The sequence below is a fragment of the Pseudoliparis swirei genome, chromosome 23 (genome assembly GCF_029220125.1).
Source record: "Pseudoliparis swirei isolate HS2019 ecotype Mariana Trench chromosome 23, NWPU_hadal_v1, whole genome shotgun sequence".
Taxonomy (NCBI): Eukaryota; Metazoa; Chordata; class Actinopteri; order Perciformes; family Liparidae; genus Pseudoliparis; species Pseudoliparis swirei.
The window spans coordinates 16,020,804-16,038,774 of record NC_079410.1 but is presented as its reverse complement, the minus strand read 5'-3'; the positions used below and the strand labels follow the sequence as shown (position 1 = coordinate 16,038,774).

Here is a 17,971-nt window from a genome sequence, read left to right as displayed (position 1 = left end):
TGTCATAAACATCTGTGCACCAATCAGGATTCGACAACAATTAGATCCGAATCTGTTGACAGGTGATTAAAACACTCCCACGCAGTCTGGATGAAGCACATAATCTGAGGTTGAACTCTAAAGACATTTTTAGTCACGAGTCATGATGATGTAAAACCAGCGGAGTTAATTTCACCAACTCAAGCTGACAAGCTCAATAATATAAGAGCAATGTTTGCTGGGAAGTCTCCTACTATGTTAATGATGTTTCTTTAGAAACTTAATTTACTGAAATTTACGAAATTCATTCTTTCAAAGTCAATTTGCTCAACTCTATTATCATTCAGTGCGTGTTGATTCCTCTAAATATATTGTTACCTTCGCATTGAAAATGCGGAAGGTAATGTTTTGATCGCCGTGTATTTGTATTTGTGTGCGTGCATGAGTGTTATTCGCATAAGTCAAAAAGTATTAAACCGAATCGCATGAAATTTGGTGAGATGATTGGTTATTATCCGGGGACCATTTGATTAGATTTTGGGATCGATCGGGTCAAAGGTCAAGGTCATGAAAGGGTCAAAATCTTCTTGAATTGCATGAAATTTGGTGGGATGATCGGTTATTATCCGGGGACCATTTGATTAGATTTTTGGATCGATCGGGTCAAAGGTCAAGGTCAAGGTCATGGAAAGGTCAAAATCTTCTTTTTACCATAGCGCGGTCAATTTATATCCAATTGGCATGCAACTAATGCCCAATATTGTGATATGCGAAGGTATGCGCTCTACCGAGTGCCCGTTCTAGTTTTACAGTGTTATTCTGCTCTTGCTTCTTTAAGTTAGCTTAGCAGATAGCTAACAGCATAATCATGAAACAGGAACTAACTACGGTAAGAGAGGAGGGATAAATCCAAGAACAAAAAGGCGATTGCATTCTACGCCGCTTGGCGTCTCTCATGCGACGCATGACAACGTGGGGCCGAACAAGTGGAGTGTTTAAAAAGATAAACATCCACTCAACGGTCCGCTTCCCTCTAGTGACCCCTGACAACGGGTCCGTGCGGTGTTGCAGAGTGAAGCGGTCATGTTGTAGTGGCACATTAAAATCATGTTCCAGATGGTTTCATGCCAGAGGAAAACGTTTCTCTTAGTGCGTGGAACTAATGCTGGAACCACGACGTCCGTCCAGCCAGACGGACTCACACAACAACAACGAGGGTTGACTCTCGTCCGTACGCACGCTGCAGTCCAGACGCTCTGCGGGCGACCGTCCATCCCAAATGACCTCGACGCTTATTTTCTTTCTTTTTCTTGGGGTCGTCTCCACTGCGCTCTCTCGCGATAACTAGCAGCGCTTTGACGCTTGAGGACATTTCATCAACTTTCAATCGAGATTAATCTCTCTTTGAGATCTCCCAAGGTGTCTGTGGACGCGCCGCTGAGAGAACAAGAGAAAGAGAGAGAGAGAGAGAGAAGACGGTTATAGAGACGGGCCATTTGTACCTGCTGTCTCTCGGACCATTTGCACCTGCTGTCTCTCGGAGATGTGGTTCCATCCCCGCTTCACTCCCGGCGGGGACAGCTCGGTCTATCATTCAGCCGTTTTGTTGTTTCTGTCTGAAGCAGTAGATGGCCGAAGGGGAGGAGAAAAAAGTCTGCCTCTTTTCCCCGTTGAAGCCTGAAGGTGAAACCCATCATGCATCATGTGTGTGTTTGCTTTGAATGCATTCCTGTGTGTGTGTGTGTGTGTGTGTGTGTCCACATCAATACGTGTGAATAAAGAGGAGGCCTATTCCGCAGCTATCAGGTGTCAGAGAAGATTGTTCGGGCTGAGTGAACCAGATTGAATTCCTGATTCAGTTTGGTATTTCTTTCGTGTTAAACTAAACAAAACAGACGCTTCGCCTGTGTGTGTGTGTGTGTGTGTGTGTGTGTGTGTTTTTGACAACACCCGCTTATTTCCGACCTCTACCCTCTTTGTCTGGCCACCGCTGTTCCTTTGTCTTCCAGCTGGCTGCTCCTCTTCGTCTCTCCTCTTCCATACCTCTCTCACGTCTCATTTGCGCTCGCATACCGATAATAAAGTTTTCACGGAGCAGAGAGCGGCGTGGGGTTCGACCTCGCGGTCCTCTCGGGGTGTTTATGGAGTCCGTGTGTTCGTGGCGTCGGGGAGATGCGTCTGCAGTGAATCGCAGTGATCCGTGTTTCTGCTGTTTCTCTGCGGCAGTTATTAAAAGCCGGGGGAAAGGTTACGGTAAATGCCACTCGGCTGATGTGCAGCTCAGGCTTGGCAGACATCCTCAACTTCCCGGACACCCTTGGTTTCACTCTAACATTCAGTTGAAATTACCCTTCCTTGCTTTCCTTTTCACCCCTGCCTCAACCCCCATCGAAAAAAACCTTCATGAAGCCACACCTCCACATCTGCTAGAGCTCTATTTCCTGCCACAGAATTCAAATTAAAAGCATGAAAAAGCAAAAGTAGCCCCCCAGCCTAAACCGAGCACCATGCGTCTGACTGAACATTCAGAATTCTCACGTACTCCTCCACATCTCTAGCACTGTCAGCTCTGAGGCTTCCCGCCCCCCTCCTCCTCCTCCTCCTCCTCCTCCTCCTCTTCCCTTGTCACCACTTCTCCCAGACACCCTGGGCACTCATCACAGAGGTCACGCACCTGTCTCCTGCTGTAAACAGGACATTAATAATTCAGGAGACGGCGCTGGTTGACTGCAACAGCTGATGGTCTCTCCGTGACGAAAGACAAAGATTCGTCCTAAGGATTCGCGTTTTACTCCGGAGCCGGAATCACACTAATGAGAAAACGCTCTCCAGAGAGTGTGAGGACCCTCTCCCAGCAGAACCGCATGTTCTTGACCTCTGTGGGTAATGAAGTTGGTTTTAAATGGCAGCCTCGAGTTGAATGAGGAACTTCCTCCACACTGACACTTCCTCTCCTCTCCTCTCCTCTCGCAGAGGGAGCTGACCTATAACAGAAAGCCAGTTGTCTCTTAGTAGCAGGTTGAGAGGCAGCGAGATGCCAGTCGCGGCCGCCGGCTAGCTGGTGGACCGATTGCTTTTCGCTCTTTATTTCCACACCAGCAGGTGTCCAAGACTCGCTGTACTGCGGCACTCTGGGGGGAAATTCACAATTATAACACCCGGGCCGCACAACTTCCTTCGCCACTTCCACCCATCCGTCCCTCAGGAGGGAAATCCCGCTGACCAAGAGCAACTTGGGAATCCCGTGATGGCCTCGCTCCTCCAAACACCTGCACAGGCTCTGATATAAATCCTTATCTGCTCAGCCGCACGTCTCTTCTCTGCACCCCGGCAGAGCAGGCGGGCCTTGTGGAGGGTCTATCATATAGAACCACCTTGGGTGGCCACACATTGCGCTTAGCGCTTCATGTCGGACGCACCAGATACGAGGCAGCTGCAGAGGGACGTGTTAAACCGTTTGCCGCGGTGACGTTCTCCTATTTGAAGAGACGCCGGCTGCCTGGCTCGGGCGCGCCGGCTGCAGCACAACGTCTCGTACGTAGGACGGTGATCCCTTCATGCCGTTCTCCCTTCTCTGTCATTACTCACGAGGAATGAGAGGAGACATCTGCATGCCGGCACTGCGAGGAGAGGAGGAAGAACTTAACAAAGGGCAGAGCAGCTTCTCACAAAGACTTTCCCATTTGCAGCTTGCAGCTGTTTCTCTTCAAAGAGCTTGTCGAGCGGCCCGTCCTCTCTCCGCCTGGAAGTGGCTCGCGATGCAAATGTCTTCGCCGCCGCTGATTAGGGGCTCGCGTTTATCAAACGATGACACTTCTGCTCCTTTGTAAAAATAAATCAATGTGTTGACTGTGTCTGAGGCTGACTTCTCCTCCATTAACAGGTGTTTAGTTGTCGGCGCGATAAGAAACTGGTCCTCCGAGGCTGATTTTCTCACAGCTGCAGTCGCACGCGCGGCTGTTCGCAACCATGTTTCTGTCTTCATTGCACACGTCGTGCGTGTTTGGAAGTGTTGGAAACTGTGTGTGTGTGAATATTGTGCATGATTGTGTCTGCTTGTTTCCCACCCATTGTTTTACCTTTGTTTAGTTGCTTACGCTGTACAGGATTGAAAAGCAAATGAGTCTAAAAGAAGTCCCACAGATGTGCTTCTGTCGACTAATCTTCACGCTCAAGAGCAATTATTCTGGCGTTGATGCGAAGGCACGAGGTTGATTTAAAACAATTACAGTGCAGGTTGGCACAAAACTAGCATGTTACATCATAAGGCCGCTGATGAGCGAGAGCGAGGACTTTTTAAAGAGCAACCGAGGGGTAATTGTTTTCCGTTATTGGCATTAACTCTGAGCCAACCTTTTCCTTTAGCACGCTCATTTTGAGGGGGTAAATTATTTCAATGAATCGTCTCTCACTTTTGCTTTCGGTCAACAAAGGTGTTATATCTTGGAAGCGCGTTTGGCTAATTGTAATTATCTTTTAATTATCTTTAAATTGCGACTGTGTTACGTTTTTTTCTTGAGGTCTTATCTACATTATAGAATGTGAGGTAATTTATGCATTACCACTGTGCTAACCCTCACAGCTGAAGGACTTTCATTACCATAGTCGTATTTGTGTCATAATTCTCATGTAACTGCCTTTCTGTTGCTCAAATAATATGAGAGCTGTCTTCCACTTCCCTGCTATGTGTTAAAATGTAGAACGGAAATGATTGGCCCTACAGCGAGGACTTAAAAAGAACAGGAGAGCTTTGCCTTCCGATAGCCGGTACCCATTTCCAATAAGAGTTTTAATTGGCTCGAGCACACGCCTCAGAGCGGAATAAAAATTAGCTCACACAAAAAACCCTGGGAAGAGGGAGTGAATGAGGAAAACAAATGCAGGTGGAATTAACGTCGATGATCAGCAGACCATTGGATGGAAAGAGAACAAAAGATCTGCTTTGTAAAGGCAATGAACTGGCCTGCTGCAAATGCAGGAGCTCTTTTGCATAAACATGAATGTATTCATGCAAAAGTAATGTACAGTGCAAGATGCTTTCTAGTGTCGGTTGTATACATAAAGGGGATGTTCTCGCCTGTGATAAGAGTGAGAGTGTAAATGAATCATTAAATTGTAAGGAGCTTATCACATGTGTGTGTGTGTGTGTGTGTGTGTGATACACTATTTGAAGAAATTCAACAGAGGATAGAGCCACTTTGTTCAGCTTACCTACGACTTCATTTTCACTTCACATTCATCACAGCCTCGTAACCTTTTGTGTCTGAGGTGTTTTGTTTTGTTCCTCCTCTCTTGCTCCTCTCAGCTCATCAGCCGAGGAGTTAAAATTAGAAAGCAGCTTATTTTCTCCTGCACGGCGCTCCCCCCTCTCTCAAAGACGCTGCCAGCCCGGCCCCGCCATAACTAATCAATTTATAATGGCCTGTCACAGTTGGCATGATGGCTGTGTGACGCTTGGCTGACCAGCCTGATATTTATTCATGTAAAAAACGATGTTGCCACTTCCGCAAATGACTCGATGTGTTGAGGAAATGAACCTCATCTGAGTTCCTGTCACTCCTGCAGGAGTCGCGTATTCCCGAGTTGTTGCATGGCTCGAAATTATTAGTGTTTTCACGCGCCGCAGCGAGTTGGTTATGCTGGTTATCACGACGGAACGACGATGAAGCCAGCGGTGACTCTCAGACAGATCTTAAACCTGTCTTTTGTTTTCTGGCTTCGATCGTCTCCCGCCTTTTCAACAGATTGCCATAAAAGTAGTTTGTTACCGAGAGGGAAGGGTCCGACAGCTGTCATTATCTTTGCAAGGCAAAAGGAAGGAGATTAAGAAAGTGTGGGTGACTTATTAAAGCTGCTCACCCAACGGCTTGTAAGCAAGTGCACATTTATTTTCCTAATTTCCCTCTTTTTATTCTTTTTTCGTTAGTCGTTTATCGCCACGTTGAAGTTCTGTGTGCAGCTGCTGCTTCGGCAGAGCAATGGCTCTGGCCATCGGCGCCATCTGCATAGATTAATGTGTTGTCCTCCACTTTTTTTTCCCTGAGTGGCATCGGGAGTAGCATCTCTGTTGCCCGCCCGTGGCCGTCTGCCTCGTGGAGCTTCGCTGTGGGGAAGCTGAGCAATTTGTTCCTGGGTGGCTCCGGGCTTATCGGCCTCAGCTTGACAGATGGGCTTTGCCTCTGCTCAGGTTGGGTTCGGCAGCGACTCGCTGCTCGTCTGACAGAAGTCATTATGGACACTTCCCGGGAGAAGAGGCATCTCCACGAGGTCCCTCTACCACCGCCAGACTGCCGACACACAAACAAACCGCTGACATTTCTTCTGTAGTTTGAGGTCAAATATTGAATTTAGAAATGATTTGTTTGAATCTTATATTCGTAAGAGCATCTATTAATGCCAATGTGTTACATTATAACCGTAAGAAAAGACACCGCAATGTCAGGGTCTTTTTGACCTACCGTCTCAGTGCATAGTACTTCCCATAATTGAATTTGAGCCTGGTTGTTTATCAATGCGGCGAACAGACAACGGTTGATATCTTCCTCTGATGAGGAAGCGTCACAGCTGAAGCCGGAGGCTGAATATCGATCTCTTTTAAACTACAATGTCAGGTCATATTTTATTTATAAGCTGTAAACCAGCCTCTATATACTGGTATCCACGCTGTGACGGAGCGGCATGGGGGCTCTCGTGCATTCTTATCTCACTCCTGCTCATTGTGTATTCTGTGATTAACAAAACACTAGAATGATTAGAAATGCAGCGGGAGAGGCCTGACTGAGTAGAAGTGGGATTTTGGGGGTTGACTGAGATGTAACTCAACATATTCAGGGTCTGATGTCCTTCTAAAGCTGCATATAAAAGAAAAGTTATGAAGTCATCTTTCAAAGAGTGCTCTATTTTCAGTCGGGGGGGTCAAACTGTGCTTAGCCTTGCATAGAATCAGGCCACATGGAGCAATCTGCCACCTCCTGCAATCCTGGGGCCAGGAAGAGAAAGGAGGGCACAACCACGTTTATTTCAGATTATCTTCAAAAAGGGTTGCAGAAAGGAAGTCCTGAGATTAAATATATTCCTCAGAAGAAAAATCCTCATTCTGTTATTAGAGACTGACTCCACAGTATCTCTGCTGTAAATATCCCGCATACATTTATACATCATGTAGATGGTTATATTCCTGCTAGTTCTTCTCCCCTCGCTCTGCTCCGCTCGAATATTCCTTGCACATGTTTACCGAATAAAGTGTATCTGTCTGGTGCACACACATCGGAATACAAACGGCCATGTGCAGCACACACGGTCATTCATTTCTCACCCCAGTACACAACATAAAGTCAGCACGGCATGTGGAGTGACCCAGAAAAAAAAGAGCGAAAAGATGATTAAAATAAAAAACTTCTAAGGCTTTAAGGTAAGGAAATAAGACAGGGAGAGAAAGGAAGGTATGATTAAAGGGCTCTTTGTGGACATTTTAAATTCCATGCCGTTGAGAATAGTTAAAGTTTCTCTCCTGAAACAAGAAAGGGGCTTGCAGACAAAGAAATCTCTGAAGAACTCAATTTGAATGCAAAAGCAGCTTCAGTGAAGTTTATTTGGCCACTTTTCAGCTCTCATATTTAGAATAGCTGCATGCATCATGATGACATCATAACTGCAGTTGTAGCGACACATATCTTTATTATCTGTTTTATGCATTTGAGACAATCAAATTGGCTGAATTAGTGTCTCATTAAAGTTATTGAATCATCTTTATTCACCCTATTTCATTAAACTCATGTCTGCAGATCATCATATTTCAGGTATCAGAGGAGAAAAGAACTGAGGGAGGATTGGCCGGGGATGGAGAGGAATAAAAAACAGCAGTTTTTAATTATAACTGATGATGCTTTATGTTCTCCCTGCATGCTACAATGGTTCCCACGGTGGCCCTCCCACCACCTCCTGATCAAGCGGAAGCTAATTGGCTGTTTAGAGTCACTCCCCCCCCCCCCCCCCCCCCCTCTTTGTCTCTCCCTCTGTGTCTCTCAGTGGAGTACATATGGACATCCAGAGGAAGTGCAATGTCATTTCATGCCCTCAAACGGCCGTCAGACTCTAATACACCATGAGGCCAATTTACTATTTCCAGGCGCAGCGTGACTGAGGAAGCCATTTGTATGCATAGCATGTCTTGGGTTATTTCATACCTCAGTGAGAGAAAAAAAGCCACCCGTTGGTTGGGTTATTGTAACTAAAGGGCTCCAGTTATATATTAATGTGTATGGTTGTAGTTCCTGCTCTGTCAGATCCAGTCCCATCAGAGGCAGGGCAGTGGCTGCTGGGAAGTTAGCAGGGTGGCTGGTGAAACCGCGTGGCAACAGTGCGGCAGATGCACAATGAGCATCGCCGCGTTATGACTCTTGAGCGTGTGCGTGTCGGGACTCGGGTGTCGACAGATTCGGTACTGGCGTGTGAGGAATGCGCTAAACATCATGAAAAAGAGAGGTTGTTACGTGTTCCTGGCAAGTGACAAAAGAATCCTCCCCATAGTGCAGAGTAATCACGCTCCCATTAGGCCTGCACTTAGTGCTCATCATTTCACCGGTCAGCAATTTTCCATGCAAATTTCCCCCCGTCCACCACATTCGAGTTTAGATGTGTAGATATTCATTATCACAGCTGGATAAATCGGATCAGAGGCCTGATGGCGAACGTCTGTCTGACAGTCCAACTGTTACTCAGCAGGCAGCCACTCACGGCGGAGCAGCAGAGATGTGGTGAATAATCGCCTTGCGTGTTGCAGAAATCAACAGCTTTCATCCCGGCAATCCCACAATCACCTTAACAAGAAAAAAGACCGGCAAAACTACAAAAGATTCCACCGTGCTTTCTCTGGGCCTTGCATGTTGCTTTACCTCAACGCAGCAGCCTTGTGTCTCTTCATGCGAACAGCACAGCCAAAGTCATGCGTGTCCTCAGGGATCCACAAGAGCGCATTGCTAGCAGCAGCACAGTGTCCTGGTTTCTTGTTTCTTCTTTCCTGCTGTGAGCGCCACGAATGACGATAAAGAGAGTTACGTCACACTGCTAGTCTACAACTATTGAAACTAGGTGATGAGAGATAAGTTGACGCAATTATTCCCGGTGATAAAATGAATTGCCGGAGAAGAAGAAGAGACCAGAACCCAAAGAACAGGAAACAGTCAGCCGTCTATCCTTTTAAAGTCCAAAGATGCCAACCAACCCCAAGTGGACTTTAATGCTCTAGAGTAACCTCACCTTCGTCCCTCTTGTCATAATAACCATGAGAGGACTTTGTAACTTAAAGCATGAAGCAACCTCTGCTTCTAAAAAGTAAAGCCAATGTGAAAGTACCTTAAACTTAGATTCTTTCAAATGGGCATCAGAGTTGTCTGATTGCATACAAGTCAATGAGAATATTACCCTACTTCTCACTTGATGTATTACTACCTCGGTAAACATTGTAAACAGTTGACGATCTCCATTGTTGGTTTGAGTCTTATTCAATCCAGCATGTTGCTCATGGAGTAAAAAGCAGTGTCCCATCTACAGTCCATACACCAGGGTTTCCAGTTCACGAAAGGTCATTGAAACATTTTGGCCAAATGTATTTGTTCAAAACTGTCGTCCACAGAGCAGTGGGTGAGGCTACAGTGACGGCGTCCACTTTGTACAGTCTGTGTTGTTTTGGGGCTCTTGCACAAACAAACTGCTCTTCTTTGGAGGACTGGAAGTGAATGTTTCAAGCAAGATCATACAAAGCAAAAGTGTGGTGTATCTTTTGAGAGGCTATAACAGTCAGAAGGAAAAAAGGGAGATCGACTCCACCAACTCAAAGACCCTGCTGTGCCAGCATCTATCCCACATAATTACACTGGGCCACAAATAGAAAGGCAGTTTTCTCTCCTCCCGACTCTCTCCTCTTCTCCTTTCTGCGCCGCTCAGCAGCACTTTGCAGGGATACGCAAAGCACGGGGGCAGGGCGTGGGTATTTAGATGTGAGAAAGAGCAATTTATCAGAAACATATGGGAGTGATAGCAAGAGAATTACAATAGAAGCCCTACATGTTGAATGGTTTATTCTGTGAGAGTAATGAGGAAGGAAGTGTAGTATGTTTGCTCGGGCACGTTGGAATCCATTATTTTCTCATATGTGCAAGAAGAAAAATAATTCTGTGGCTCGGATGTACCACACAGACATCCGAGTAGATGCGATGTGACGGTGGCTGTTGTGTAACAAAGCCCAGTGAGTCATGAGAGGGAGGAATGTGTTGTTGTGATGGTTGGAGGAGGAGGAGGAGGAGGTCTGCCCAGGGAGAGACTGGCGGAGACAGTCATATCCGTTAGCAAAGTCATCTGGGAGAGAGAAAGAGGCCGGACATTTGGTTTCAGGCCTCGCCTCAACTGCCAGCGGTTGTCTGGACACAACTGAGGCGTAAATGAACCGTAGCCTCGCCGCAGACATGGCGCTGGACAGAAAGGGCATATGTGCACATAACGACACACGCATACATATGTTCAGACACACACACACACACACGCACGCACAACATTCAATGAGTGGAAAATGACGCAGTGTGAGAGAAGGAGGTTATCGGGGGGCTGCAGGCTGAAATAAGCCATCCTTCCCACTTGCTCGTACACGCACAAAAACACATTGAAAATCACAAGAAATATGCTTTAAAATATGTGTGGCAGCGGGGGGGTGTTTAGGCTCGGCTGCAGAGGGGGTGGAGCGGGGGTGTGGTTCAGGGAACGGTGTCTGATTGTCATCAGCTGGACTGGTTACCAATCTGATTACCAATCAGTCCAGCTGATGACAATCAGACACCGTTCCCTGAACCACACCCCCGCTCCACCCACTCTGCAGCCGAGCCTAAACACCCCCCGCTGCCACAATATGCAATCTGCTTTAAAGTGTACTCCCACTGGAATCAATATGTGGCGTGTGTGTGTGTGCATGTTAGGTGACTGCGTTCATATTGACTTCTCTCTTGCCCCGGGAGCTATTTGTTTTCAAAGGTGCGTCGGCACTTCAGCTTGTATGCGTGTGTGTGATACTGGTCTAGTACATTCAAGCAAGGCGTACACACAGACGCACGCCTTCACTCACTGTCATGGAAGCCTGGATTCGAGCAGCGTTATCATCCAAAAAGGCAAACAGCCAGCACCTGATTTAATAAGCCGCCTAGGGAGTCTCAGAGAGGAGGGGAAGAACCATCAGCTGATAACCGTCCCGCCTGCAAGCCCAGCTTTTTCCTCTGATAGCCCTGCCAAGAGAAGCCTCGGCTCCTTCTCTGTGAATGTGTCTGTGTGCTGAGTGTGTGAGCGATCTCCCGCCGGCTGCTGCCCACGTGTCTGTAGGCTGCCTGCGTCCGACCTTTGCTGCATCTCTCTGGGTGTCGGACAAACAGCAGAGGAGAGCCACACATGGCTACGGCGGCTTTAGACCCAGCACTGAGCAGCATATGCTCAGAGCTCAGAGTCTTCGAGCCCAACCACCCACCAACCACGACACGCCAATCCTGCCAAGCCGCGGGCCAGACTACTGGCAGGTTTCCCCATCTATCACTCTGTTCTGTACTTCACACAGGAAATGCAGCGGCAGAAAAAAGGCTGAGATAGTGGATGAGTGCTAGTTAAAGTTGGCTTTTTTTTAAAATAGGGTCTTTTCATGACCTTAAAGGAGACAAGCCGTGCTAATTTTCAGGTTTATACTTGTCTTTTGGGGTTTTATTCTGGTCCTTTAATGTTAAAAAACACATTTCTGCTCATACTGTCTGTCTGATTTGACCTGTGTTTACCCTCTGTCTGAAATGCTCTGTGTAAGTGTCTCTTTAAGAACCCGCCCGTAGAAGCCCAGTCGGCTCTGATTGGCTCGAGCGAGAAATACGGCGCGCCACTTTGCAAAGGTAGTTCTCAAGTCCACAGGGTTTAGATTCAGGGAAGATTAGTAACTTCTATTTAAGATTGAAGATCAATTTCTGTCTGTTTGAGTTCAATGTGCCAAAACTGTGTTGTCCGTCTTTTCTCACAGTGATAGTAAATATAGTATTATTCACGATGCACTCGCCTATGAATATATTATCAATTATCAATTGTCTTGACCTTTTTTTATCCCACCATCTTACACATCTCCCCTTTTTTCTGAGATGAAGCAGCTCTTTTCTTGGCCACTGTTTTTCTTTGTTTCTTGGGCGCTGGTATTATTGTAAGATCAGCGATTGCTTTTTTTCGTCTGCGGTGTTTGTTATCGCGTCAAAGTATCGAGTACTACCACCTCACTGTGGGTTGGGGGTGTTGTGTGTGTTGCAGTGAGACTCGCATGATAGCCATACGTTGGTGTGGCCACGGTGACCCGCAGCTGACACTGATGATTGATCCTGGTGCTGAGATAAGTGCCTGTGCCCGAGTGAGCACACCGGTGCACTGAAACGCAGCCAAGCGGAAAATTAGAAATCTCTTCATCCCTGGTCCATTTGAAATCCGATATCTCCCATCTTCGCCCTCGCACAGGCACCTTTCCTTCGCCAATAAATCAGTAATTAAATGATATGTGTGTGTGTGTGTGTATGCACATGAGGACTGGTGACTTGTCTTTGGGGGATCCGCCTGGGAAATTGGGGTGATGGGAGTATTACGTCTCCAGCAAAAGTGCCAGTGTACATTCTCCTATTGTCTGCATAAGAAGAGTAACACACACACACACACACACACACACACATTGTACAATGTGAGTTGGATGTCAGCTGGAGGTGTAATGGTGCCTCTGGTACCAAATTAATCAAAGTCAGGCCTCCTCTGAGCACCTGACCTTTTGGAAGCCTTCAGTTCTGCTCGACTCCTCCAATCGCAGTGGGACAGAAATGGCCCCCTGTGTTAACAAGTCCCGTTGTTTCCTCTCACATCTCTGTCTTTGTGTTCTCCAGGTACATTGGCCCAGGGCAGGTCCCTTCTGGCCTCCTTCCCCATGCCGGGACGGCCCCTGCAGCCTCTGCAGCCTCAACTCGACCTCAAACACCTCCTGCCCTTCAGACTCAATGGGTCCTCCCCCCTCAGCCTCTTCCCCAACTTTAGCACGGTGAGTGTGTGACGACTCTCCGGCACCTGATGTCGTGGGAAATGTAGCGAGTATATCTATCCATGAGGAACTACGGTCTCAAGCAGAGACTAAATATCGTACCAACATTTTGCCTTTTCCCATCTTGCATGGTATCGATCGAAAGTCACGTCAACCCCCAACAAGCATGGCGCAACCGGGAACAACCTTCATTTTATGGGTCGGGGTTGCGATCCAAATACTTCATGAATTTAGTGTCAATACTCAACCTCGTGATCAGTGAGAGGTATAAAAACAGACAGGGCTATAAAACCATGTCCTTATTGCTATTCTGCCAGACCGTAGATTCAAATACTCGTTCCATAAACTCTCCGGCTGTCTCTGCAGAGGCTTTACCTTCATTTGGGATGCTAATCTTTATGCCAGCAGTGCGTCCTCTCTGAGCAGCCCGGTTGTCCCCTCAGTATCAGCATCTCAACAGATGAGACCCTTATTCCTGGGTTTCAAGCCTCAGCAGCAAACTCTTCAGGGCTCGCAGCTTGTGCCTGTATCTTTGATCCTTTACTTACCAGCGCTATCCCCATTGTCGTTTTGTGTGCGCGCGTGTGTGTGTAGGCACTTCTGGTTTCTTTGATCCCAGTTTTACGCGCGTGTGCTTGTGCATGAGGGTGTGTGTGTGTGTGTGTGTGTGTGTTCCCTTTACTCGTCGCACACTGTACAACCATCTCCAGTTCCGTGGTCTGTAAATGAAACATAAGCCGCAGCTTTCGCTCCAGCATACACTTTACACCTTTTCAAACCAAGCGAAAAAAAAGATCGAGATCGAGAGAGAGAGAGAGAGAGACACACACAATAGCTGGATGTGTGAGGGAGTGTACACACGTGTGCTGTATGACGTGAATGTGTGTACGTTGGGGGTCTCCGACCTGCTCATTTGTCCTGCTGCCCTGCCCTATGGAGGGTTGAGCATGCCTGGCAACAGAGGCAACATTAAATCATGTATTTGTGGTAGAGGCAGTAGGGCAGCTCTCTTGTCAGTGTTTTGTCTCTGTTCGTAAAGCTTATGTTTCAGTGAGAACATTTCTGTTTTTATTCTCAAACCGACGTCTTGGCCTTGCCGTTCTGTTCTGGCCCTCAGGTGGTCTGATGTAAACAATGTGTGGCAACCCACAGACAATGTATTGTAAGAATTTGGAAAATAGGAAATGGTTTATTTTTAAAGAATATTGATAAATGCAGAAACATCAAAATTGCAGAGTTGCAATTATATTCAGTCTTTCAGTCACTCGGATATTTAATACAACTCGCAGTAGGACGTGGAATCCGGCACAACCATAATGCAGAAATTGTGATAACTGTAAAAATAGTATCAAATCAATGTCGCTTCAGTCCCGGGAGGAGATGATTAGCCTCCATAACACACAGTCTCACAGCGCAGCTGTGGCATTAATCACAAAGTCCATTCAACGAGGCGCCCCTGCAGGTTCCCGTAGCCCTGATCAGGCACATGTTGTCCCTTATGTGTGCAGGGGAGAAGATGAATGCACCTGTCTCCAAACTAAATACCCTCCGGTTCCCCCGGTGTCCCTTCTTACATTCCCTTCTCCCCCTCCCGCTGCTCTCTCTCTCTGTCTCTCTCTCCCTCTTTCTTTCTACCTACCATTAAACCCCATCACGGTCTCAGCCGCCCGGCGCAGGATAAGTTCTGTCTGCACCGGGATGGCGGGGGAGGACGGAGGGCTCGGACAAAAGACTCATTTATAGCAGTCGGTTCAGGGTGGCTGCAGCCGGACAATGGCCACATTCTTCTCTTCCTAAAACAAATAGCTGTGTGCAGCCTGCCCTCCTGGAAAGAGGGCAGCAGAAGAGAAGGAGAGCTAAGTTTCAACAGTCCGGCTTTGGCTGGTGAACGGAGGAGTCAGTTGCTCCCAGAGGTGGCTCTGAGTCGGGCAGAAGAGGCCAAAATAAAGCAACAAAGGCCAAGATGGCCCTTAGGGGAAGATACACCTTCAGCGTGGAGGTTTCGGTGTCGTCTGTGTTTGTGTTCCCTCTCACACCTGGCCTTCTTGACTCCACTGTTGCACAGAGGCGGCCGCCTTGGGCATGGCACAAACTCTTTGTGCGGTACGGAGGGATCTGCCTCGGCTCGTGTGTCAGCAATGCGGCAGTGCGCCATGATGACCGCCATCAACACGCCAACACTGCTTGATCTCTGTAGAGCCGGCGGGGGGGTCCAACTCTGCGCGAGAACTTCGCCCTCCGCAGTCACCGAGCAGAGGAATGGACCGCCCCGGGGAGAGATCCAAGATGATTGTTATATGTGATACACAATTACATCAGCTGTTGTCGTGGCACGCAGACCTTCTAATGAAGCCTTGGCTTTCACTTGACTGTTGATAGTATGCCGTTCTGGGCCTGTCTGCAGTCTATTCACAGGCAGTTCTAATTGAATTAGTCTGCCCAAAACTCTCTCCAGACACTTCCCTCTGGTCTGCACTGACTCCGAATGTATTAGACAGTCGCATCACTGGGATTACAATGAACTCTTAACTATATTTAAATACCATCTGTAGCCAGACTTGTAACAACAGGCCAATGCAGCCGGGTTAAGAACACACATACTCATCCTGCAGCGCCGGTCTGGAGAGAAGCGTGAAGAATAAAGCTGAACATATCATCTACATCGGGGGGGTAACAGGAATCACTCATAGATACCTGTGGCGTAGGTTTTCATCGATAGTTAAGCACCAGATCAATGTCACTGCACCATGTACCTGACTCTATGATCAGGCACAGATAGACGCCTAGTGGTCCTCAAGCACCGGCCCTTTTGCCCTGGATGAGAAAAATGACCGTTTTTCTGGAGACAAATATCTTCTTAATTCATCAGTATTTAAGAATAAAAATTACTTTCTCTGTCATCAATTCCCTTCTAATGTGTTTTGATATCTGACGGGGCTTTTATAAAAAAAATTACATGACTACCCATTAGCCAATCAGAACTCTTGTACAGTCGTTTCCATGTAATAATTCATATTTATTCATAGGGAAAATGTAAGCTAGCTGTCTAATCCTGCCCAGAGGAAGCGCAGGTCGAGGACCGCATAATTAGTGTAATGTTGCTTATGTTTCAACTCAGAAAACTTTTTTTGCAATAAATGCCCTTTTTTGGGGGTTTGAGCACCTGCCCCCCAAAATGTCTGTGCACGTGCCGGTCTATGATGCTTGAATTATATTCCACACAGTATGCACATTGTGGTGCAGGGCGATGGTGGGGTCTACATACACACTCACACAACGGGAGACTTCCATCTGCAGTGCAACGGCTCTGCCAGTACTTGATCTCTTTAAATTATTACACTCTGAACAATCTCTAAAAAGGTCAAACGGCAAATATCATAGGCACCCAGCAGCTCTCTGAACACTCCTGTCACTTACAGAAATCCATCCGTTTTGGGTGGGTGTAACGTTCTATTAAACTTGCATCACATTTCCATCCTGGACACCAGGGCACTAATACAGGGTGGGGCCCGTCTTGCCTCGGGCCCATTTCTGAGTTCCGGATGTTAAATTAAAAAAGGTGGAGCTCTGTTCATACATTCCACCCTGTGAGAGCAGGGGTACCGATGATGTTCACATGCCTGCAATGCATGAGCGAAGAATGAAAGTGACACACATCTTAATTACTATCAAAACACAGAGACACACACACACACACACACACAAAAGAGTTCCACGCCAAAATGTCTCCTGTCTTTACTGCGTCTGCAATCAAGAGCCAACAGCTAACAGCCACAGATGTACTGGAATAAAAATGTGTTCTTCTAATTGTATTGCTGAACACAAAAGGACTCAGGTGCACAATAAAGTGACTCAAACGTTCATAGGTGCTTTCGGGTCACTTAAATATAGCAGGCACAGATGCTATCAGTCAGTTCACTGAAGTAGAAACAGGAACTGTTGCAACAGCACACAAACAATATAATATATATAAATAAATACTGAGTATTGTTTGACTGGGGGAGATGTCAATCAAGCACATTGTGCACAAACAGGAGGAGGTCCGTTTAAGCTAATAAGAGAAAACACCATGTGTGAAATGAGTATGCATTGACATTGTAAATTAATGTTTTCAAAGCAGAACATTTTTAAAGATATATATTATCATCGTAAAAAGCCTTTTGAAACATAAAATATGTCTTGTAGAAATAGGATATAAATGTTTGATTGTGTGGGAGTATTAAAGGCAATAGCTCAATTGCATTAATGTATAAACTGCTGAATGAGCATCTCCAGGCGGTGGGCCAAGCTTGTTTATCTTTGTTCATGTTGGTCAAGGATTTATCTCTCTATATATATATTTTTCATGTATATATGTTGAATTGGTTTTTCTTGCTACTGAATGCACTCATGGCTCGTTGATCGCACCTGTTGACGTCACTGTAAGTAATAAAGCAGAAGAAAGTAAGCAGCCATCTTTTGTTGCAAAGCATTTCCATCAGCCTGAATATACTTACATTTGTACTTATTACAGTCACATTACGTTCGATCTGGCACAGCTCACAAGCAACACTTAATTAGCTGGCATTCGATATCGTTGAGATGTATAAAGTCGGCCTTCCACTCCTCTCCGAGCTAGCTATTCATCCGAGCTGGTTATCCCTCCAGTGCATCATAAGAAGTGCGTCAGTGCCACGCTTAATGCACTTCTGCCTTTTCTCTTTTCTAACAGTAACTAAATAAAATACAGCCACTGGTCAGTTTCCTGTATCGCACACTGTCCCTGAAACAGAGAAATCCTCCTCGCATCACAAGGTCATGAACCTCATGCTGTGACATGTTTATTTGTTCCAGATTTATGCAATAAACCTGCTCAGCTTTCACGGGTAGACACTCCCAGCTGCAAGATAATCATATTGTTGAAACATCACC

At 46.6% G+C, this 17,971-nt stretch overlaps 1 protein-coding gene across 1 annotated transcript in view; it reads left to right on the top strand.

Annotated features, from left to right (window-relative positions):
• znf385c (zinc finger protein 385C) overlaps nucleotides 1-17,971 on the top strand; it is a 49,561-nt gene that overhangs the window by 13,163 nt on the left and 18,427 nt on the right. Inside the window, exon 2 of the mRNA XM_056407744.1 lies at nucleotides 12,909-13,060. Within this exon, the coding sequence (XP_056263719.1) occupies nucleotides 12,909-13,060 (152 nt within the window). The remainder of the gene's footprint in view (nucleotides 1-12,908; nucleotides 13,061-17,971) is intronic.